The sequence below is a fragment of the Manduca sexta genome, chromosome 17 (genome assembly GCF_014839805.1).
Source record: "Manduca sexta isolate Smith_Timp_Sample1 chromosome 17, JHU_Msex_v1.0, whole genome shotgun sequence".
Lineage (NCBI taxonomy): Eukaryota > Metazoa > Arthropoda > Insecta > Lepidoptera > Sphingidae > Manduca > Manduca sexta.
In genome coordinates this window covers 9141694-9168797 of record NC_051131.1, presented here as the reverse complement: position 1 = coordinate 9168797, position 27104 = coordinate 9141694, and the positions used below count along the sequence as shown (strand labels likewise).

The following is a 27104-nucleotide window of genomic DNA, read 5'->3' as shown; positions in this document are numbered from 1 at the left end:
TGTTTATTTGTGTTTCTCAGCACCATTGTGGTATGTTTGTTTAGTAAAATCTTCAATAGAAGCCGGCATTTTAAGAATGTTCAATTGAAAAGGCTATCGATGAATGTCGAGTGGTCGTGCACAATGCGCAGTCGCGAGCAGTCGTCGCACGCCTCTGGGCACTAATACTTTGTATAGTAAATGCTTCACTATTTATTCATTGTTGCATACATTTATACTGTGACTATATTTTCATTACATTGTTTATACTTGATATTATAATAGATATTTATGTATAATAAACATACATAGATTTATGGTTTTATTATTGCAGCAATAATAATATAAGCATATAACTTGGAGAATATAAGCACATATACAAAAGCTTTGTTCGTGTCATATCATTTCTTCTAAAGAAGTATTTTTAAGCGAAGAATATTTTTAATAACTCGTTTTGCGGATAGTATCTGATTGAAAAGTTTCATAAAGTCGAAATCATAGTAATTCGCTCTTATTTGATTAATACAGAGCATTTTAAATGAACTGTACAATTTGAAGATGTATTAAGTGGGAAATAACGATAATAATATGTATCGTATAAGTAAATATATATAATAAAAGGACAGTACTTACTAAAATCTTCATGTCCTTGTGATCCGCGGACACAGAGTCGATACTAACCTGAAAAATAAAAACATTATTTACATAACGTAGCTAACTTTCGCCATTACCTTGGCAAGTTGATCGTAAATTTAGTATAGGAAAACATTATCATACTGTATTTTGTACAGCAGAGTCATTTGTGACCGATAGAATGACTTTAAAGTTACTACACTGCTTTAGAAGATAGAGACATTAACTTTCAATGTATTCATGTATTTTATTATGCTAGTAGAAGTCTATTTAAAACATTTAGTACCTACCTCGTATAAAATGTATATAATTTGGTCTTCAACCGTTATTTAGAATATAAAATAATCCTTTTAATTAATAAACACAGACCATTAGACGTGTAACGATAACCATTATTATTAAAAACAAGATATAATTATATTGTAATACATAGTTTTCTAATTATTCAGCTTATCTTATAATTCACTTGTAAATAAAAATTAGAAACAGGTTTTAAATTCTATAATACGTCAGTCAAAATATGCAATATCATTTTATAATTGAGAAAGGACATCATTTCCTGAACCTTGATTGATTTATTGACTTGAGATTGTCTGAATTCGATTGACATCAGTTTGTTTTAAGCCGAAGCCTGTGTCTTCAGTTTAATCTCCCCAAAAGGTCCACAACGGAGTCACGTGGTCACTCACTGGTTGCCATTTGCCCTTTCAAATTATTGATAACAATAGAAGATCTTAATAAAATTAACTTTACATAATAAATATGCTTAGGTGACATATAATTTAAACTCTTAAGTATGAAAGGATCTATTCTTTATTTGGTATATTGCACAAAGATCACGAATTACTCTAAGTTATTCAAAATCATTTTCATAATAATATCACATTGGTTTATTACATTCGGAACTGGCGTTAAAGCGGCAAACACAAACAGACGGCGGCACCGTGTAAAACATTAATGCGGTTCCCTATTTTCCCATCAGTCAACACAGAAAAAACAAAACTAATTAGAAAGGTTCTAAAAAGTTAATATCATAAGTCAGGGTCGTACACACGAGCGAATTTAATTTGGAGCTTTTTTAATTACGCCAGGGGATTCGTTGGAGCCGAGGCAGGCTGCTTTCGGCGCCGGCCGAGAGACAGCCCTGTAATTATGGGCCCCGTAATTGCGAGACCCAACAGTGTGCACCCCGCGCCCCAACCCCGACACCTCAGCCTAGCTAGGCTGAGGTGTCGGGGTTGGGGCGCGGGTAATTTCAGTAGCGTTACTGTAAACAATTTCAGTAGCGTTACTATCCAGCTGGATAGTAACGCTACTGAAATTTGAACAGTTTTGTTTTGGAACTGTATGTAGGGATTTTTCTGTCGCATATTTAGCATAGGCCGTTTGTGTACTATTGGAAAGTTATAAACGAATTGTACATATTGAAATAGTATGACGTAAATGTTGATCAAATACCTTAACTTTTTTTGTAATATAGAGCGCCTCTGGACATAGATTTGTTTACATTATTAACAGCATTGCTGATGCAGTTAATAAAATAATCATTTCTACCATTTCTTTAAATGTTAGTAATACACCCACGATTCGACTAATATTCTTGGTGTATGGTTGAGATTACTTTTTTGATTCAGCTCTATAGCAAATATTCTGCGCTTTTGATGATAATTACATCGTTCTGGCTAACTTTGGCAAGGTCCTTTGTTAATTTTTATTTATGTTGCGAAAAGAGATTTAAAATTTTCATGTTGATTAAAAATTAATTATTTATGCTTCCAATTTTATTTTTCTATCGGGATTATAAAAGATTCAAAAAAAAGGTATCATGTGATATATACTTATAGTTCAAATTGTGCAAAATATATAACATTGAGCCATTACGTAATGATTCTGTTATTTTGTAATAACAGAATCATTACGAGACCATTATACGACAGAAATATGGATTAAATATATTATTATATAAATAGAATGGTTTACATAGGTATACATGTATAAGGTTGATAAGGTTATCTTCATGAGACATTAGACGTTACGCCTTAAAATACCCAACCCTTACCAGTATATGCTATATAAGGAACAAGGATCGCACACAGTGCTTCGTAAATAGTATCACGAATAGATAAAGGGATGATCTATCCTGGCAAATTCGCGCATACGAGAAATCTATCGCCTCGTACTTACTCATCATCAAGTGAAACATTTGTTCACTCATCGATTTAAGATAAAATAATATGAATATAATATAAAATCTACATCGTTAGATAAATAACCTATATTGGTATTTATTTATTATTATTGTCTCTGCAGTCCGACTTAAAACTTTAAAAAATCCTCAGTTGTTCTTTCCAAAATTTCTATCGATCATTATTCTTATAAGAATCATAAAACGGAATATTATATTACATTTATTTGGTACCAGAACCTTAACAAGTTAATCATATCGATGAACATAATAGCGCTCAATTGCATAATTAAGTAAATTTTCCAAAGAAAAGTTCTTTATAACTAAGTTATGGAGTTGAAATTAACTTATCATATACTAATAATAAAATTGTAATTAATCCGTATGTTTACTCGTGCGACTGGTGGCCACTCCTTTCTAATGCACGGTAGACACAAAAGGATTGTATTTAATAATGATGACTGGCTCAATATAACTGTAGAAAAAATATTTTAGTTGTACATTATCATAATTATAGAGGCACGTTCGGCCAATGACTAATATTAAGGTACATTTGTTTCAGATTGATGTCTATCTCATTTCTACATTACTTTTACTTACGAGAGATGACCGATAAAAAACTTATGCGAGGGCATCCTTTTATGCATAACTTTGATACGCCTTTTTAGATAAATTTTATGCTGTTTTTAGTAGAGTATCTATGTGGGATTGTGTGTATCCAAACAGAATGAGTGATGGCGTATAAATGAACGAGAGAATGAATGATGAATGAAAGAGTGAGTTTGGCGATGTAGATATGAGGAAAGGACTAGCGTCGTTTAATGCAGTTTTTAGTTTTAATATTTTAAAGAATACACGTGTTACAAGTGTAAAATCATTTCCATTATTCCGTATTTATGCATTATTTTTATATTTTCAAATTGGGAAGATTAATAATTTTCTCATAGAGTGGAATTCATTCATTCCGGTAATTTATCATATTATATATTTTATTATTTTTAATTCTCTAATCTTATCCCACTTCGGCCGACGAAATTTTCTTTAAGTTCTATTAGATATCATCGCATGCGTTAAACATGTTAGAAATTCATCTTTCTATAAACTTATTATATTTATTATCTCAAGGTTATGAATATACTTTGTGCATCACTTAGCTGTGTTTTTTAATTGGAATTTATGGGTGAATTTCTTACTTATGTATGTTCTTACTTGCTTTTACGGTGACTTACATTGAAGCAAGAAGTGGCTTAATAGCATCGCTCAATCCAACCGTCTTAGTTTGAGTACTTTAGGGTGCGTAAGAAGAATAACAACCGTTTAATAATCGAAAATCTATTTTTATTCTTGTTTCGTTACAAAAATGACACAGGCTGTGAAATGTGATAAAATATCGTCGTTTTGTAATTTACTATCCAGTTGTAATAAAAACAAGATATCATTGGTAACTCTTAAAATCCTTTCATCACAACATTTGCGTTCAATAATAAGATTATTTGTAAATAAGTTACACATTAACAAAACACAATAGAATATTGCAAGAAACGCTAAATAAGAAAGTGTTCACACGGGCGATTGTCGGCGCTACACCGTTCTTCATAACCACGGCGTGACGCATGACGGGACCACAGGAGGTGTTTGTCCGCCATAATCACACCGTAATCACACCAATTAAATATTTTTATTCCCATTCTGGCATTGTGGAGCGCCAAGGTGTGCCTTTGTTGGCTCATTTTCGTGCGCCTTTTGTTCGCCGAACAACGCACGGAATAATAGTTTCTTACGACATTCGATCCAGCTTATTAATTGATCTAATTCTTTTCTCTTTTGTAATGTTGCGTATTTCTGACAAAAAATGATTTTCGCATTTTTTATAAGTGCGTTCCTTTTTGCATTAAAAATGGCTAAGCCCATTCATTTGCTAATGGAGCTTATTACTGTAATAGTAACGTTATTTTAATTTCGGCAACTATTGTTAATTAAATAATGGTATTACCTCGTTGAAGTAGCTATTATTGACATTGTGAGGCACGGGGTGTGAGCCCCCGTTGTGCTGATAGTACGCGCAGTTCATCAGTCCATACGTCTAACACTAACACTTTGACACTCGCGTGAAAATTCGTGGAAATGCGAGCAATTATTTGGTAACGAATCGATGCGGCGAACGAATCTCGCTAACTAATTGTAGGGTTGTAAGTGCGGCGCGAGGCGAGCGCGGTCTCTGTCGCACGGCGCGTCTCTGTCGGGTCGCGGCGCGCGGCGCCCCGCGCTGCCCGCAGTTTGTTTACGGCGGGGCGGCGCGAGCTACAGGGCGGCTCTAGGGCGGCCGCTTGTATCCCACCAGCTCTTTGAAACGCACTTAGTACTATGAAAACTGTATTGTTTGGATTTGTTTCAGTACTGAGAAGCATTCTACAGTTTCATCATACATTTTTTAAACAATAATATGGGTGATAAAATTTTTATGACGTAGATTATCCACTGTGTGCATCTGTAGATGTTAGTTGCATAATCTAAACGATTTATGTACGGTTTTTATGAATACACCTCTTTTTTTTAACAAGATAAGCATTACTTACAATTAATGTTGAACTGAAGGTTTTTATTTTAATATCGTGATTTAATATAATTAGGGACTTAAATTTAGAAACACACTAATTTAAATCACCAAAAAGTACCAAAATAGAAAGTATAATTTCCTAACCTCGAATATAATTAAAAATCAATACATCCGGTTTATAATAAAGATCATTTGGATCGTTATCCGAGTCGACTATTATAAAATTTTTACATTTTTTACCGACCAATCTGTGCAGGCGCAGCGGATGTGGCTCCTATGACAGGATACACTTCTGTTCACTACTGATATCACGCGAAATATTGTTACGTGATACCCCGACATCTGTTGTTACAGATTTAAGAAAAAAATAATATCGATTTGTCGATAATTTGAATCGTATTAAAAAGGTTAAGAGATGTTTAACTAGAAAGTGATATCAACATTACTAACATTTTAAAACTATTACTGAAACTTCTTTAATTTATTAATTTCTAACCTAACAATAAAATGCGAATATTTGAGATGAACAAATTTTAAAGTAACAAGTAAATAAAATGATTTTGTAAATCGTAAGCATCCATTTTAGATGTATTATTTACATTAGGGAACAAAGTGTAGTTTTTTTTATTACCTATATTCGTAGTTAATAATATTTTTTTATAATTAATCAGAAATTACATTATATCCTCGTATTAATGTGATATACAATCTGCATTTGACAGAACCATTAAAGTAAATAAAACGTGTCCCCAATATAAAATACGTCACTACAACTCGCGGAGATGTCGTTGCGGATAGGGCCAGTATTTTGTACTGAATATAGAATAACATGCGCAAATGATAGTGATTAGAGTGCGAATACAGTGGGTGCCGCGCGTGCGCGTGCGCGCGTAATTATTGTAATCTCGGTGCGCACGCTGCGCCGGAGTTCACCTCCGCCTCATGACTTACTGTTGTTCTATTGTTACATTGTTAACACGTTTCTTTTGTATTTCCTATTATTTTTCTTTTTATTTATTGATAATAAATATGTTTTCAGAAATGGCTATATTGTTTTCGTATGGATTGAGACGTTGGTTGCTGGGAGCTATGTTGCACGTATCGTCTTTGTTGTTCATAATATTTTATCTAATTGCATTATATTTTTGTACCTTAATCACATTATATTTAAAATTCATAGATTTTTTATAATGAGAAAATAATTTTAGAATATGAGATTTAAATTATAATAATTATTTTCTGTGATTAACAAATAAAATGTATATAAGTTGGCGCATTGTGCTGTCGCGTGCGCATCTGGCAGTACCGCCCTCGGTGCCGCCCAACGCCTAATGTATTTGCCGATCGAATTACAAATTGTAACAAATGAAACACTTTTATTATGTTTTGTACATTTGTTTTGTTGTCACCGGCACATAAAGTGTGTTATTTTAATGGGAAAACTGCAAGGCGATGCGTAGACGCCGTAAATTTGTTGCTAAGACAAACTACACTATTGGCACTGACATTTCCTTCAGCAATTTCAGCAACTGTCGGTTTCATAGCGAAATATTTCTCAGCACCAAATTGATAGCATCTGGGTATAAACTGAAAATATAAAGCTACGTTAGAAGTATAAAGAGGAGTATCATTGTAGGAAAGATGATAGCAAAAATACACGATTCTTTTCGTAGTTGAACATTGAACAGTTATTTTTGCGACCTCTTGGCAACAGGAGAACGTAGAAATCAGTTAGAAATAAGAATTTATGATATACACGTGTACGCAAACGATAGCCCTATGAAGTATATTTTTATTTCAACTATTTTTGAAATCAAAACACAGCACCGTTATTTTAAACGCTATTATGTGACCTAACTGAACATTACATTTATACTTTTATAGTTCAATAAGGGCAGTGTTACATAAATACCCGTACAATCAGTCCCCTGGCGCGGTATTGTACTACAGTTAGACAGTGTAAAGGGGTGCAACGTATCCGGTTGCAATCGTACACCAACTTCCGTTCAGCACGAGTCGGGTAACAGTCTCTATATCTATCTTAGCAATGTATACATAGAGCAAAGAATATAGAACTATAAGATAAAAAGCAAAAGTTGTTCTTTGTGAAATAATTTGAAGTAATGTTTAAAAATCGAACTCTAAATTTATAATTTTGAATGTGACAAGTACACTACACTTGATTGGACACGGTATTGGTTGATAGACTAACACGTGACTGATATATTAACAATTATACAAACATCAAAATCCAACGAAATTGATAAACGACTCGCTTTTTTTTTGAGACTTTCGGGAGCCGGACACGCATTATTTTCATACATGCCTGAATTTGCCTTAACATCGACACAACTAATTATTATAGGTGCAAACCATGTTATAACACGTGTTTTAACATGGTTTGCACCTATGTCTCACGGCATAAATTTATATTCTTATATTAATCAACTACCCTTTATTATGTTGCTAAGTTTGTATCGTAATGTTGCTCAAATTTTATTACGTTAAATCATATTAGTAATAATAATATACACAAATCTAAATAAAGAGCAACCAGAAAGGTCGATACATTCAAATATCGTCGAACATGGCATCCGATTTTTCAATTCAAATATGAGGTATTGTTGACGTAGTCAGCTTACTTCCATTCATGAATCCGTTCAATAGAAACGTCTAATATGACATTGGACGACAGCTTCCTATGCAAAATCTCTCTTAATCCCGGAATAAAGGTATGTTTCCGTTGAAATGTACGCGCACAAGTGTTAACAAACAATGAAGTGACCCTATTCCGAAGCCTTAGAGATGTTCACTTGACGTGATATTCAGATGTCTACACTCGACAATGTTTATGAATATAATAGGATTAAACGTGATGAGCGAATTGTGTTTTGAAATGTTATTGAACATGAGTTTATTGTAGCGAAATGTTCCCATGTAGATAACCATTTTTGTTACTATTTTCAAATATCGCTTCAAATTCAATGATCTCAGATTATAGTCAGTCGTCAAATATAATTTATAACTCATTATCTCATAATAGTTAATACATTTTATAGCCTCATTACTCTTTACTCTAGGAGTATAATATAAGGTCCATTTTTTAATATTGCGTTGTGGACTAAGAAATTAAAAATGGTATTATAATGTAAAAAGTCGTATAATATTTGTAATTTAATTAAAACTTAATAGATTAGATATCAGATAGTTGTTATCTAAAATTAATTATTCAGACGGTTAGAAATAGATTAATAACAGTACGCACAGATAAAATCAAACAGTAAGAAAACAATTATGATGTCCATACATGTACGTATACACGATAAATATGAGTGTAAAATACCAAGCTAACCATAAAATATTCCGAAACATAGCTCTAACAAAAAGGTCACATAAAATGTAAAACGGAAGCATCATTTCCATCGTGCAGGAACTGTTTGCACATTTCACCGAAATGTGAGAAATAAATTACAGCAAAAGTGCGCGTTGAATGCATGTGCTCATGTACATGAATCGCAAGCACTCGTGTGCCGCAGCCCGCGTGTAGCGTGGACGGAGGCGAGTCCTGCGGCCGCGGTGCTCCGACAGCGCCGACGCACGGACGTGCCGCAACAAAATAAACCAGCCAACCCGTGTAATAATGGTGTTTCCACCCTGTAACAATAACTACATAATAGTCGAGAGCTTTTACGAGCTTTTGTGAGCTTGTCGAAGCTTCTACTTGGCGTTTTTGTGATGGACGCCAGTCGTTGCGCCGCGCCGGTTCGCGCTTTATGATCGACAATGTTTTATTGAATACTCATTCGAAACTTAAGATTCAGCATTCAGTCGAAAAGGGTTCGTAAATTGGTTTACTGTCCGGCCATCATCGTATTGTTGAACGGATGATATACTTTCTTTTGTTCACTTCATAATGCATGTACGAGTTCTTAGTGTTCGACTATCGAAGTCTTATCTGGACATTGACAAAGCACCGATTACCGTATAAGCCGCACGTCATAAAGGAATGCGATACGAAACATTGCACGAGATAAATTTTCCAATTATAAAGAGAGTTAACTGCGGCCTATAAAGAAATAATAACCATTTAAAAATAAACCTAATGAAATTATTCCTCCGTGAAATATGGAGGAACAAAGTATTTTAATTATTACTTCGCTTTAGATAAAATAATATTATTAATTAAATTACGGTTTTATGAACTCGTATCATAAAATCATAATAAGGAATACAAACACCACAATACACATAATACATTGATTAAAATCTGTTGCAGAACTAAACAAAATACTGATCGAAATTGTCTATAATTTAAATGCGACGCAAGTTAATGTACAACTTACATAACAATAGTTAATAAAAGATGAGCGGATATTTAATGAAATCAAAATGCACATTTCAAGTGTAGAAAGATGCTTTTAGAGAGACTCGCTGCCGCGCCATGCTCCGTTGTTGAGATAAAATTAATAGCCGCTATTAAAACGCGAAACTCCGCGAAAGACTTCATTAATTTCCCGCAAAGGAAAACGCCTCTAAATGCCTAAGATGGGCCAACGATAGGTTTATTAATATTAAACATTATAGTTGTTTTGTTCTTAAATGAAATATGTATTATATATGGAATGATTGGAATTTAGTTACTGTGAGACAATTGGTTTATAGTTATATAGGCCTATCCTCTTTAAATACATACTACCACAAATCCTTTATTAATATGAATTTTCACGAACATTAAACATTGAATCGATTTGTTGATCCATATTTTTTATCACGTTGACAAGTAACAACAATTCTCTTTAAAAAGGAAATTTACGCTTTGCTGGACGGATTTTACCACCATTTCGTAGAAGGGACAAAGTGGCCGTATGTGACCAGGTGAGTTGCGGGGGTGAAGTGAACGGAAAACGGGGCAGGGGGCGCGGTCGATAGCCGCAATAAATCAAGATATTATCTTCGCGCGAGCATTACCGCGCCGATACCAAAGGGTAAACTGGACCTCGCTGGATTTATTATGAATTTCACGCGCAAACAGACACCTACATAGGTTTCCAATGAAATTTGAACGTTTGTTACACGCCGTCGTTAGCGGTGCAATTTTTGGGTTCAGCTGTAGTGAAAATAGTATGTTCGAATTTGATTACGATTTGCGAAATGTGTTTTTGCAAATAGTAAATATGCAAATGAATTCTACATTATGTCTCTTCCATAATGTCCAATATTTTTTGTGTGGGCCAGATTTTGAACATACTATCCAGGTTACATATATAAATAGATTTTATCCATAAAAGCTAATCTCGAATCACAAAAACAGGCTTATACATGTATATACTTCTATTCCGATGCATTCTTTTAATGTTTATTCTCAAAAAACAGTATTGTTTCTAAGATTAATCTACAGATAAACAAAAATAGCGATATATTAAAAGCAATAATCAATGGCGTTCCTCCATAATTACACACGAGACCATACAATTTTGTGGTCATTAATTAAAATTCAACTAAAGATGAGAAACAAAGTTCTGTTGGAATCACAAATCAAGCGGATACTCGTCGATGGCCGCGGGGCAATAAATCAGAGAAGCGCTTAGGCCTTCTTAGCTTTTCTAGATAGAGATTTATCCTGTAATAACATGTTGTTTTTCACTAAATCAACCGCCGAATTATCCAGTAGAGCAACGATGATTAATCACCAGAGCTGCCGATGTAATGGCGGACGAGTTGATGGGCTTCTACTGTGGAACGTTACTAGAGTAATGTTGAAGGAATTGTGTCTTACTTCATGAATCGTTTCGACTAAGCCAAGTGTAAAAAAATATGTAATAATATTTCATTATGAATAAAATTTATGAATAGTTACTAGGTAACATCGGTTTTATTTGCAAGCGTTGTGGATTGCAATAGGTATCCTAATACTATCTAAACTTTGTAAAGACGTTTGCTTATTTAGATGTTTGTTCTGGAATCTAAATAATGTATAACATTTTACGGCTTCAAATAAATCATGTCATTTCACTTCATGTTAGAAACAAAAATATAATCTTCCTAATGGATTTGGAGAAAAATAGATAATGTCATACATTAGCATATACATTTTATTTATTCTGTAGAACTCAAATCTTTTGCGCGGGCGGTGCTAGTGGTTTCCCTTTTATTTAAATAGTACCCATAATTTTTAATTTTAAACTTAGGTACTTATAAGTTCTAGGCCTACTACTCTGTAATATATTTTTGTGTCAATGTAAAAATTATATGACAAAGCTAGGTGATGTAGCACTCAAAAAAGATGTGAAAAAGTTATCGGTTCTCCTTTCATACTTCAAACTTTTCTTAGGTAAAAATAGTCTAGGTGCTAAAAAAAATCCGCAAAAATAAGGTCATATACTTTATATATATTTGTTAATTAACGAACATTGAATACCCTCCTAAATAGGTGCAACGATTAACTTTACATACCGTATATTAGAGAAATACACATTTACATTCTAACATTAAATGTAAAAGAGCAACAGTATGCATGATAGAGGTTCACACACCTAATAAGCGTTAAGATATATTAACTAGTATTAACAACATGTTATAAATTATACCTAGGCTTACGTAGCTCCGCTTGCACTAATACAAAGAAAGATTTATATTAGTTTTTAAATTATATTCACGATTAAACCTCCAGATCGTGCAAAGCAAACAAATAAAGTTTATGGCGAGCATCAAAAAGCAATTACATTAAAATGAGCCTTTGCACCGGTTCATACGACACGAATCTCATCTCACCATTCATCTCTCCAGAGATTAAGTTTAAATAAACGTTATCTTTAATTAAACTTACATGTGGCCGACTATATTTCATAAAAATACGTTTGTAGTGCATCTAGGAAGTCTTTATTGAGATTGCGACTGCAAAGAGGCGGAACCGTCCACTTATTCGAGAATTTGAATAATCGCCGCATTACAAGTTTACATTATTATGCGCGGTCAAATATTCAGCCGTTTTCAACATATAATTATCAACGGCGAGCGAGCCGTGTACCACAATGTTCCGCATTAATCTATTACGTTATACGACCAAAACATTACCTTTTTAATATTCACACTCTGCCATTTTGCTATTCACACGATTTGGACGCTAACTATGATAATTAAAAGCGATTATACTAAATTATATAGCGTATCCGCAACATTTTATTTTTGTCTATTAAATTATAAGCTATAAGTAAAAAAAGTTTGGACAGGTGTTATCCGACATACCATGGCAGCTTAGTACAAACCAAGTTGTGAAATATAAGTATTTTATACCAATATTACTCAAACGCAAGATAATCAACTACCAACCCCCAATATCAACTGGATTCAATTGATCACCGGCGAACATGGCGAAATTCCTAAGTTTGCATACCAAGTACCGCATCGGCCATATTTCAACGATAATGATACTGGCCGAGCGTGATAATAATTGTTATTACTATGATCCACATCTGCTATTATTTTATAATTGAGGGCTTTTGGGTGAAACCCTGCAATTATAAGGAGAGCCTGGAGCAACAGCGAGGAACATGCAACGAGGTGAGCCTGTTTTTGCCTCGTTCCCTAAATTATGATATATTTACTAAAAATAAACGTACGTACACACACTCAGGATTATAAAATCGATGTTGCCATTGGATTTTACTCTTTGGACGTCTGCTTCACTTTATGATAATCCCTATTATCATCATAACAATGCGTTATGAGTCATGACATGAAGTATGACAATGTGTTTAAACTATTGCCCTGTAAAGAAAGAAACTGATGCATCGAACCGCAAATGCAATATTTTAGTAACATACTCACGAATGTAAAATTGAGTTTATTAATACAATTCCTTAATAAAAAATACAATCGTTGTAATTAATTATTATAATTATTTTCAGTCTCAACATTGAAAAGTTGTATCAATAACTGCCATGATGTTTATTTAAGAAAATGTAACCCATACATTCGAGCCAGTGTAACTCGATTAACCCTCAAATATTAATCGAATGAGGATCTAACCGTGATCTCTCGAAAGTCCTGAGAACGGAAAGTTCATTATTTATTATGAATATTAGTATTTTTTTTATTTGGTCAAAAAAGCCAACGACTCACGGCGGTTCGAGCGGCCGCCTGCAATTAACTGACGCAACCCTGTAATTATGGACAGTAAATTCTGGACGCGTCCTGGCCTCGTCCGCGGGTATATTGTTCTATCTTGGCTTATATTTCGAGGATTAGCTCACTGTTGCCACGCGTATCAACGCATGTGGGTTATGGTTATATATGCTATATTTGCGAGAAATAACGCGTTTCTTATATTTAGAGCAATTGTTTTAAAATTGTCCAACTCAAAGTCGGTTTGTTAAAACAAAGTTCCCATTTCTGTCTATCTGTATGTTATCGATTTTCACAAAATCTACTGAACGGATTTCTATGAAATTTGGTATGGAGATAGTTTATGACCCTGAGAAGGTTATAGGCTTTATCCCAGGAACATATATAGCGGGACTTTTATCCCGGAAAAGTCCTTCACGCGGGCGAAGCCGCAATCAAAAGCTAGTATAACGTAATCGTATGTCTTTATCAGTAAAATAATCCAAAAATTCCGAAAGATTAATAAACGGGAAACCTTAATTATTGTTTTTTTTTAATTTTTATCAACATGATAATTTTAAATCTCCTGATCCTAACATAAGTAAAATTTAATATAGCACATGTATAGTTAGCCAGTGTATTGTTAAAATATATAATAATATCAGCCCTGTATTATATACTTGCCCACTGCTGAGCACTGGCCTCCTCTACTACTGAGAGGGATTAGGCCTTAGTCCACCACGCTGGCCTAGTGCGGATTGGTAGACTTCACACACACACACACACCTTCGAAATTCCTACAGAGAACTTCTCAGATGTGCAGGTTTCCTCACGATGTTTTCCTTCGCCGTTAAAGCGAACGATAAATTCACAAAGAATACACACATGATATTAGAAAAGTCAGAGGTGTGTGCCCTTGGGATTTGAACCTGCGGACATTTGTCTCGGCAGTCCGTTCCACACCCAACTAGGCTATCGCCGCTAGGCTATGTTAAAAGATTGACAAAAATTTTACAATTCATATAAAAATATCCTAATGTCTGCAACAAAGCATCTACTTAACGTCAATTTTATAGTTATTATAAACAATAATAACTCCCCCGTTCGAAGTAACCGCTAACACGTCAAAAACATCCTCACCTTGCAGACAGGACATTGAAGAAAAAAGTTTTTAAAGATAATTACATGAGGGCTCTATCTGCGGGCGAAATCTATGGACAGAGACTCGTAATTGAGTCTCTTATTTAAATAATTTAGATCGGACGATTCTACTTTGTATGATATTAATAAAATATTTTCATTGCTTTTTATAAAACAAGCGGAGGAGGTGCTTGTTGGTATAAGGGCTGAAGACACGTTTAGACAGTTATCTCTGCAACAGTCCTTAATATTAGAGGAGACTTGAGCCCAGCTGTGGTAATAAATGGTGGTGGTAATGAATAATAGAGGTATTACATTCTATTAATCTTTATAGCAAACCATAAAATGTCGTTTTCTTCCTGTAAAGTGTTTGAAATGTCGGGAGAAAATTAAAAATTAAAAAACCGCAATGATTAAAACTAGTTTCATTTCGATGGCCAACATTTGCGTAAACATAAAAAAATTATAAAAAATTACTCGTTATTTTTGTTTATGGTTGTAAAATATCCCATATTAGTTATAGAAGATGCAGAAGAAAAAGTTAATTTGGTAAAACACCTTCATTTTAGCATTCAACATTATAGTCAGTTTAAATTCTTAGTAGTGTACTATTACAATGATGCCTGCAGGCTATTTGTTGCCAGTTGTGATGTTACCCCCATATATCCATTGTGGAAATTTGGTCATATTGGGAAAGAAATACGGTAACAAATGTAAAATAATACTAAATATTAGCTACAAAGTGTAGAAAAATATACTAGATTCAATAACATTCAAGAAAAATCTGTCTCCCCCTGAAGGAAATCAAAAGGCTAACGATTCAATAATGCCTTTGCTATTCTGAATATATAGGGTAAATGTACTTTCTTCCTTCCACGGAATGTATTTATCTATTTAACATTTGTTTTGAGATAGAAAATATCAAGAGAAAATCTCTCCCCCGGTAAACTAAAAGTTTGTACGTCAAAGCCATATCGCATTCTTAACCAACACACGTTGTCACTTGTCAACCAACATAAAACTACATCTAAACACGCTATTGACGGTAATATTAGACACCGAGTTGTCGATCTCTGACCCTCATTCATTCACAATTAGTGTTGTGTCGTGAGTGACGCAGTGCCGTGTTGTAGTTCATGATTTCGACTCACAATACCATCCCCGTCATGACTCGACAGAATGTTCATTCATGTTCTGCCACAGTATCACTGTACGATACACTATAACGTACTTGTTTGGATGTTAAATGATATAAGCAAGAGTTCAGTCATAAAATATTGAAAGTTAAACAGTTTTTTAAAGTGTACATTATTGAGATATTTTTTATCTTTCTTCTGACTGCCTTAGTGGCATAGTTGTACTGCATGCGAGGTACGGCAGCGCTCTGAGGTCCTGGGTTCGAATCCCGGATCGGGCAAAGCGATACGACCGCTACGGCGCGGCGCGGCGTGCCACGGCCGATCCTGGCTTACAGAAGTTGTAGTGGTGCGTGTAAGGGCAGAATAGTCTCATATTTTTTTTACTTTAGATGAAATTATCTTTTTTTACGCGGATTCGTTTGAAAATTCAAGTTTATCTATACATTTTAAACCCATTAAAAGTTAATTGTAATAATGTAAATTCATATTAAAATGAACCGGCAACAGGTTCATAATATTTAAAATGGTTTTTAATTTAATATATATTTACATTTTAGCGACTATCCTTGAATCTAGTTGGTAGTGACATTGCTATCTCTTTTCGGAATAAATTATTGAATGATTAATTACCAAAATTTATTATCTTATGTACTATATATATTGTGTAGTACTATTTATAATAGTAGTCGAATTAATCAAATCGTAAGGAACGATCGAAAATGATATATACCGAATTATCTAAAATATATTTATATATAAGACATTTGAACACAATTCTTTTGAATAAAAACATTATAAAAGGAAAAAAGGAAAATGATTCCTACTACACATGAATAAGCACCAATTTATAAATATCTCAGAAACGAATCTTGTTTCAAGCGTCCATCGGCAACGATTACTGTTACAACAGAGATATGTGCCGCACTTTCATCAAAAATAACACGTGAGTGAACCAATAAAATCACAAAAAGTGGTACGCTAGTGCGGCCCAGCGCCGATGGCGACGGCGACCTGCGACCCGCAATTTGCATACAATGTTTAGAGCGTGGGCGACGACCGAGAATTTTTCCTCTGCACGTGCTGTGTTGGTATTTACTCGTACATAACGCTGTGTTTTAACGTATGAATAACTTACACTTGGAACTTGGAACATACCCTATATGTGCTAACACGGAATCGACTTGTTTTGTAGTTAGCATAATAATTGTTATGTTAGGTAGTATATTTATCTACTACTTGGTTATTTAAGGGGACGCAAAAGATTAAAAACGGATTAAAACACACCACAATATATTCATTTAAAAAATAAATATGTGTTTACAAAAAAAAAACAGTACAACTTTAACTTTGTACTGGTACGATTTTCTTACGAAACATACTAAACTTTTTATTTCGTAATAACACATTACTAGAGTAGGGCTCAGATATGGGTCTCTTATATGTTTCGGATCAAAGAGTCAATATATCAGCCCAGAGTTGTTCTAAGAAAAGTCTTTATAGTTATTGTTTTAAATATTCAACTAGGTATATACTAGTCGAATTAATGTCTCAAACCAATGTTTCGATTCCGAAATGATAAACAAAACGATATAAAAATAAATGTAAATATACTTGACGGTATAAAATCAAATAGAATAATAAATAAGAATCAATATAATGCGAACGACATGTCCAATAGAACCGGTAATTTTTCAGTGTACCGCAATGCAGTGGCCGGGGAGATTTATAGGAAAAGAGAGGAGTTGTTCGACGCGTCGCGGCGCGGCGCGGCGCGGCGTCCTGTCGAATCAGCCAATGTGATTAATGTACATCCAACTATTTGTCCTAAGATTAATTGTACTAACAATTGTATAGAATATGTTGAAATTGTAGTTTGCATTCGAAGCTCACTAAACATAGTATTTTTTATATAGGCACTCCAAAGTGACCGACAAAATACGCGCAGTGGAGTTCAGATTGTAGTTTTATAGTCCTGAGCTGATTATGCCTTGCCAGTGGACATATTTGAACCCGAATGCACACAAGCTGAACCCAGAACGAGACATATTTACGTCGGCCACTTCTCTGGGTTTTAATCTTATGTAGGTACGGTGGCCCATATCCCGGTAAATACACATACTCACCATCAGATCTAGTAATTTGCCATAAAGTTTGAGAAGTGTTTGAATTTAGAGTGCCGATTTTTAACCGACTTCAAAAAAGAGAAGGTTATAATATTTTATCGAATTTCTTAACTTTCTACCCAAAAAGCACACTGTAATCACACGTTAATATTTTTATTTTTTATAACAGGTAGTAAATTAATCAAAAGCTGTTGCACTTCAAAAAAAAATATTAGGTACAATCAAAAATCCTAGTATTCCAAACCAAACCTGTATTTATTATGCACTAGCTTTTGCTCGCGGCTTCGTCCGCGTGAAGGAGTTTTCCGGGTTAATTTTTTTCCGACCTACTTGATATGTATCGTTTTATTATGACCAGATTACACAAAATCGTAAATTGTAGCCTTTGTGTTACTCTGATGTATAACCGATATTACTGTAAAGTTTCATCCAAATCCGTTCAGTAGTTTTTTCGTGAAATAGGAACAAACATACATCTATCCTCACAAACTTTCGCATTTATAATATTAGTAGGATAAATCGACGGTCCCTACGTAAAGTATCGAATCTGCAAAATTGCATTTTGTAGATGCAATACTTTTCGTAGGGACTGTCGAATATATATCGCTTGTTTAGTGTTTACTACCATGGCGATAAGTACTTCGATCCTTATTGTCTTAAATAAATACAGTTCATTTTAATAAGGACCGTTTAAATATCGACAGTCCCTACGCAAAGTATTGAATATACAAAATACAATTTTGCAGATTCGATACTATACGTAGGGACCGTCGAAATATAGGTTTTGCTTCTCATTGTTTGTTTGTCTTGCTCATATTATGCTATAGCTATGAACCCTATTCTTCGAACCTTCGAATAGTAGCAGCTGTACCGCCGTAAGCGCTTACCAACCTCATGTCCGCACAAACGCTGTAAAGTCTAATGTTCTAGAAAAAATGCAAACAGTAGGTTAGTTCTCACATTATTTATTTACATTATTGACCGTTACAGCAGTGCGATACTCAACGTACATAGGTAGGTACATTTCGATTTTTCTGTCATGTTGAAGTCAGCTACCATTAATATAACATTATTATGTCTATTTTCCTATCTTTATATGCATTGTGGAATAATATGCTTGGAACCGTAGACAAAATGCCTTTCTTCAATCATAGAAAATAAAAAAATATAAGTATGGCATAATATATTATATCCTCACGCTATGTCTATCGCTAGGATATGTCATTCCCATACACTATATTAGCGTTACCGATTGTAGAACGCAATTTGACTACGGCCCTTGAAACGCCCAGAATTGGGATTTGCGACTATACGTATAAGCTTTCCCTCTATCACATCACGAGATAAAAGTACGATGAAGTGTTCCTACACTTAGGGGTACGATAGAATCGCATTTTGTAGTATACAAAATCCGACTCTACATTATCCCTTAGAGGAAACAGGCTTGAGTGAATATTTTATTTACGTGCTACAAAATCTGAATGATGATACCTTTTGAAATGGAAATTTTTGGTCCGGCAATAGAATTTGTACAAATAGGCATAAATATTTAAAACAGTCACAACCTATCATAAATAAAAGAAGAAAACTTACTAAATATCACAGTTCAAACAGTTGAAGTGCATAACCACAACACTATAAAAATAAATGCGTTAATATCTTATGACACGCTTTCCCAGGGTGGTAAGCAGGGATTGGCGAGGGTCCCAAGGGCCGGGGTACGAGTTGACCGCATTACGAGCGCGACGAAGCGGCGTGCACCTCCGGGGACCATTTATCAAATGATCATTTGATTTGCTTGTGTTTGATCACTGAACACATTAGAATTTACAACAGAGCAAACTGCTGCCAAGTAGCTTCACTTGGTTTTTTGGGACGCTCGTGAACAGTGGCGGGTGATTTTTTTCTCTCTTTATTATTTAACAAAAGGCATGACACAGAACACAATCATTGTAAAGAATACTTAAGCACTAAATTACATTAAGACTAGATTGTATTCCTTAAAATATTGTATGTTTACAAATATAAATCAGGCACAAAGTATTTAGTTGAATATTTGTGTTTTAAAATCTTCACTATTCAGAGCCTTTAACGTCTGCACATTAGGTAGGTATAATATATGTGCAAAACACATTTGTATTTAAAGGGTAAAATAATGAACCAAATATCATTCTTAAAATGAACCCTACGTAATCTGTCAAATTCTTTACAATATTTTTTTTTATTTTCAACAAATTCAACCCATAATCGAACCGCAACCTCCATCGAAACCAAAATTTCGTACCATCGGCGTTGTACCCACGCACCCTCTCCCTCTCATTGAGTGCGCGTCTTATAAAATACGATCTGTTTTGATTGTGGCCTGGGGCTCAAATCAATTAGGTCTCCCCCGGACCCCCCGGGGCGGCGCGCCGCGACACCCGGCCCAGTGGCCCGTTTTATGACACATCTCACAACACACCGAAAAGCGATTCATTAACATTCACAGACTTTATTAGCTCCAATTGGAAGCCGCTTACCGGCTTATGATCGATTCATTATATTTATTGTGCTACCATGAAATTTATTTAACGTTATTGTAGTTACTTTTAATTAATAAGGATTCTATTTTACAAATTTGAGCACTCAGAAAAGCTTTTAATTAAGGAGTCTTATACACAATTTTATTTCCAAAAATAAAACCAAAAAAAAAATACGCACGACTACATACAACTACATAGAAAATATGACATCAATATTAAAGCATACTAACGCAGCCCGGTATTATGCTGTTGTCGTGTCGTAGCGTCATTGGTATGTAGATAAATTCATAACTCTATATTAGACTCGTAACTATTAGAGACCGACACGGTGGAAGCATGTTTCTGCCGCATCGATTTCCTATTAATCTCCCATTTAATACCAAATGTAATATAGAAAATAATGACGTAATAGAGGCCGGCGGCGACAGGGTCGTTTCCCACGCGGCCCCGACGCGGACAAATTTTATATTTTTTTATGAAGATGAAAATAAATTAAGTTTCGGTAATCAGACGCCGCCCGATTCCTGACCCGTTTCTTTGCAATATATCTAAAAGCTATTACAAATACATTTATATCCCCATACAAAAAAAGCTCTCGAACAATTTTCGCCACATAATGAGCCCATTAGGGGGAATTTTGTTTTACCAACATAATAACACCGTCCTTTATTCCGCCGAGATCGGCCGCAAAGGTCTTCATGTTTTAAAGGACAATATTATTCCGGAGTTGATGAGATTTTCGTGCTAAAATTTTAAAACTAAATTGCGGTCATTATGTATTTAACCCGGTGGATTAAGACGGCGAGGTCAAATTGGACACTCATCACAATCATATTACTGATTCCTAAAATAAAGAACGAAGTCAGCGACCATAAAAAGCCAAGAGCCAGACCACCAGAATACAGCATTGACTTAAACAATTAACAATCACTTATTGGTCGACCATTTTAATTTAAACAGGCTTACTCAAACATTTTAATTAGTTACATAAATTTATTTATTTCTTGGTTCCAAGTTTTTAATCTTCGAATTTCCGTCATAATTACCAAATTTTCATTTACGTGTTTAAAATAACCGAAAATAAATAATCACAACACTTTTATAACGGCCGATATAATACATGAGGTGACAACTCAAAAACTGTGTTCGCATTATTATGCAAGTAATTTATTTTCGACAAGTACGTAATTATTACGAACATTACATCAAGAATTTTATATCGAATAAAAGCAGTAAGAACAGGTATTTCGCTATCCGCGTGGAGTACTGCTATTACGTGACACGTGACGAAGTGAACATCAACAGATTAATTTCGTTGTTGTGTAAGAAGGGTCTAATTATACATATTGTCGAAGTCAACTATTCAATCTTAAAGGGGCAGGAGATTGAGTTTATTTTGGCACGTCGTAAGGCGCGGCGCGGGGTTGCCCGATGCCGTGCGCCGGCGCTCCATCGCTCCCGACATTATCCTTGTAATTGGCGATTTTGTGCAATTTATGGCGATTCTCGCAATTTACGAGCAGCGGACAAGAGGGCGACGTACCATTTTTTGTCCGATCCATAGCGAAATTGACTCTGAGTTTCAATTAAAATTTTATATCGCACAAATTACCCGCCAATTATATTCCATTAAGCCGCATAAAAAGACTACGACATTTCTTATTTACTATTTTTGCATTGATACAAAGGTGTAGTAAAGTTGTAGGCACCAATGGATTCTTCCAAAAGAAAATATTTTGCAACATTCAAATAAATATTTGCAAGGCATATTTAAAACTTGAAATATGTACTTTGGACGGGGAAAATTATACAAAATTCTTGCATAACTTTGGATAACGGTTATCATTTTAATAAAATAATTGTTTGCAAATTATTTTATGATAATATAATGTAGCTGTTGAGCAATAAATTGCAGGTAATTTAGTGCGGAGAGTGGATGAGGCGAAATGCGCACACGTCGCGACTCGGACACATCGCGAATACGAACTGGACGCTCGGACGATGACTTGACTGATTAAAACAGAAAAGGTGATTTGATTTGTTGGAAAGAAAAATAAATGAGCATTCATAAAGTAGAAAAACTAAAAATATTTGCAACACATTTGATATTTTGTTTAAACGCAATTTTGGGCGTTGTGAGCTGAATGTGCTAAGTCCATACCTTTATATCTCAGGGTAATGATCATAATAAGTATAAAGTTCGATGTTGTTACTGTTTAGACGTGACTTATGTTTCTTATCATCTGCCAAGTAACTTACTTACTTCGTCATTCTGTGTTATAAGCAAACGAAAATATTATGTACAGGTAACAAAGTTATTGGAAGATTATAATACAAGAATCTTTTTGATATCGTCCTGGCAGTAAGAGGAAGTCTATAGGAACATCAGGGAAAGTTCTTGGCAATTCACTACACGTAGCTGCAAACAGCTGGGGATGATAATTGAATATTTGGCATGTAAACAATATTATTTAGTGTAATTAAAAGCAGACATTGATACGATCCCGATAACGCTATCTAGTTGGGTACCTATAAAAGTAATATCGAAGATGGATGGCTTTATACTGCGAACAAATTGTTTATATTTATCACATCAATTAATTCTGAATTTAATTTATGAATTATATTCTTCTCTTAAATGACAAATTAACCTATTAAGTGAAACAAAAAAACTATATCGTGCTATAGTTTTTTAACTTGTAACAGAAAGATATAATGTTTGGTACTTTTTATAATTATTATAATGTTATTAACCTACGTTGTTACATTATAAGGCAATGTCTTCCCTATTTTTCCAATCCTTCCCATATAACAATATTAATATTTGAGATCAACTATGTAGGTATATGTGCTGGGCGCTATTTGACATTATTTTACTAATTTAGCCATTTACATATTCACCAGACCTTTTGCCGTTAAACTGAAAATAACAGTGTGTGCCAGTCGGTAGTTTTTTACAGTCTGACGTCTTTGATAGTGCGTAAACAAATTTGACATTTATATTTCTAACTCTACCTCAAATGAATATAGAACATTTTTGAATGTATCGAATCACGAAGTTTATTGCTCTATAATTACACTTCTTTATTTTACATCTACAGTTATATATAATATTAGCCCTGTATTCCATTCTGTCCTATAGCTGGGCACCGGCCTCCTCTACTCTTGAGAGGGATTAGGCCTTAGTCCACCACGATGACCTAGTGCAGATTGGTAGAGTTCACACACCCTCAAAATTTCTATAATGAACTTTTTTAGCCTGCAGGTGTCCTCATAGTATTTTCCTTCATAGTTAAAGCAAGCGATAACACACAAAGAATACACACATAATTTAGAAAAATCAGAGGTGTGTGCCCTTGGGATTTGAATCTGCGGACATTGGTCTCAATAGTCCATTCCACACCCAACTAGGCTATCACTGCTCTTATCTACAGTTAGAGTAAATCATAATAAAGTGTTATTTTCATGAACATAAGTATTTGGTTCATTTAGTAACGCAATGTCAAGATGACCGTCTATATTCAAGTATAAAGCATCTTGTTAACGTCACTATGTTGTATTCTAAGCCATATTGTGTTATGAGTATTCTACAAAAGTTTAATACAACTGACAATTATATGCTAATTGTTTTTTTGTTATTCGATTCAGTGAAAGAAATATTTGAGATACCTACAAACTATGCATGAAAAGTGAAATTGTCTATGTACTATATAAACCCATAGCTGATGCGAGTCAAAGGATTGATCTTTTACGACTTTTTGATCATCATAGTACCAAAATCAATAATCAGCCTTTTATCCAACCAAAGAAGAAAAAAAATATAATATGACTAGGTACATTTTTTTTCGATGTTTTGGAGATAAAAGGTGCCTTTCGCGATACTGAAACTAACAAGCACCAAAACTAAAAGTCGAATCCAAAATAGCACCGTCCAGATCGGGCGCTCTTATGACAGCGCGGGCGATATTTATGTCGCGCGGCCCCGCCCACCGCCGTGGCTCCATTCAGCCTGTTTGTATTTATTTCATGCCTATTTATTTGTATTTGCGTTCGCTTTTGAATAATGCATGAGCGAAGCGTTTCCGTCGTGTGTAGGCAGCGTGACGCCGCTTGTCGCCCGGCTTTTTCGGCACTTTTCTTTAAAACTAGCTTAGCTAGAGTTTGTGTTGTCATGGGTAAAGTTGTTTTTCTGAAAACATTTCTTCTGTAGCACTAGATTGTTATCAGCAAGCGAAGGAGAGGGATAATAACGTTTGAGATGAAAAAGTAGAGCACTACAACTCAGACACAAACTTAACATGTAATAACAATCAAAAATGTAACATTTTAATATCTAGATATGAGTAAAAAAACTACATTACATTATTATTTTAATTATAACTTGTTTTAATTTTAATTAAATTTCACGCATAGATAAAAATGGACATCTTCATGATGTTAATTAAAGGAGGGTGTGGATGGGAGTTAATTACGACAACGTCCGATTCGTGGATGCGTACCTTTATTATATGGTAGGTAAATCACGCGGTATCGCGCGGTATCGATCGGCCACGCCCCCGCGCGATTTACACGGCTTGCGTCAACCCTGTGATATTACGGTTTGTCTCAACCACATAACAAATGACTGTGTATTATATTTTTAAAAATCCATATGTAGATATACTAGCTGTTAAAGTTTGCACAGCGAATATATGTGGTCAGAGACCGTATTCACGCTGTTGTCTACTCCTCTCATATTTTCAAACTTTTATATCCGAACGAGATGTCTGTTGGATTCTTGTCAGAAACGGATGTTAATAAATAGGCCGGTATTAAATTCGTAGAAGTCTCGCGGAATTTTCGAAACGTTAATTCTACTAGAGTTTAAGATAAATATAACAATGCAATTAAATGTAACTAATTTAGTTATTAAATACATATTTGGTTTCCAGGATTTCACTACCACGTCTTTTCGACATCAATAACGAAAACAACAACTTCTTCCCAAGTTTTCAAATCGCTTAAACTGTTTTCAAAACTCAGAACCAGCCAATAGACAAATAGGTATTGTAAGTCCTTATCATTCAATAGGTTATTCTTGAAAAAAAAAACAATGTCTTAGTGCATCGCATTGAGTTCAATTAAAATAAAAAAATTCATTTACGCTTCTCGCTTGACATCTGAGTTAATTCGACACTGTTGAAAAACTGCCAAAGGCATCGAATTAGAATAAGCACTACGCTTTCAACTTCCATGGTCCAAGGTTAACTAATGACAAAAACTAAAATGCTTCTTTGCGTTGGGAAGTTCGCGACAAGACTAGAAAAAAACCTAACCCCATTACAATTCATAAATCATGCGTAGTGCACGCGACAGCAATCCTCCACTCAGCGATGATCGCGATTCGCGGCTTAATGAACTTATGTAGACATTATACCTATAATTATGGCAGCCAGCAATTGTTTGCATAATTACTGCCTGACTAAGCGAGCTGAGAGCTTGACACACTTTTGTCTATCAACAGCTATTAATTAAAACCGCTTTATTGACCATTTCAGGTCTTAGGTTTCAAAGCGTTATTAAACATATCTTTAATGTAATTAAGTCATTTTATGTTTTTGTGTAACATTAATGTGTTGACTTATAAAATTATTTGAAAGAACATTTGAGAAACTTTACTAGTGGTAGGTCTCTCATATGAGAGAGCTCGCCAAGGTAGGTACCATCGCAATGTCTATTTCTACCGCCAAGTAACAGTGTGCTGACACTGTTGTGTTCCGGTTTGAAGGACATTGTTAATATGTCACGTCTGAGGATGGCGAACGCAGTGGAATACTAAACAATACTTTATAATTTAACGTGTTGGATGGTGTTTGTACTGATTATGGGCGGTCGTATCGCTTACCATCAGGCGAACGGCAAACTCGTCTCGTCATTCAAAGCAAAAAAAAATAATAAAAATAAAAATGGGGCTATTCTATTTTTAGAAACCTCATCAGAATCTTTGGTTTTATCATATTTACAAATATCTTATAAGGGCTTCCACCTCTTGCATTAACCGTTCCCCAATCTCATCCAATTACGTAATATGAATCATAACATTTTAAAAATCGAATCCAACACGCCACATACTTCGGTACGTACGTAGAGCAAACACGCTCAATACGTTTTATTCTGACATGATAATAGTGGTAATAAAAACTAGCACGTGCGCGCCATCGCATGATGCCACTCATCAGGTCCCGAGGCACAGCTCATGACCGTTTTATTGATTGTTCGAGTCAACGAAGCAATGACTACGTACAATGATGCCGCTTTGATGAATCATCAAGTTGGAACACGAAAATATCAATTGGTACTAAATGTAATTTTAGAAAAGGTTTAGTTCTGCTGAGGGCGGAGGTTAAAGGCAATAATCAAGGTTCAACTGCAAAGTTTACGCATTATGCCATCATGGACTGAGAATTGAAAGGTTGGCTATTAGCCGTATATGAATGTAAAGACTGTGGAATACTAAAATATCCTTCATGAAACTGTAATATGCATCATGATGCTATTTTCTCACGTTAGCGATTATTTATATTAATTGTCCTTTTAAAAAGAGCACTAACAAGGTTCAATATGAGGTTCTTATTTTGTGAATGCCGTTTTTATTTTTTTTCCCTTTTATAGTTCGCGTGCACCATAACTTTAATATAGGTATGTATAATAATTTAATTTAACTTCACCATAATTATAATTACT

General features: G+C 34.6%; 1 protein-coding gene across 3 annotated transcripts in view; it reads right to left on the bottom strand.

The window, feature by feature from the left end:
• Nucleotides 1-27104, bottom strand: part of LOC115443482 (transcription factor Sp9) — a 77633-nt gene that overhangs the window by 29082 nt on the left and 21447 nt on the right. The window contains exon 2 of one of the 3 annotated variants that reach the window (XM_030168908.2): nucleotides 613-660. The exons of 1 other annotated variant lie outside the window; for it this stretch is intronic. In XM_030168908.2, coding sequence (XP_030024768.1) covers nucleotides 613-660 — 48 coding nt within the window. Of the gene's footprint in view, nucleotides 1-612; nucleotides 661-4790; nucleotides 5012-27104 lie in introns of those variants that run through there. One more of the 3 variants, XM_030168913.2, reaches the window with a different exon arrangement.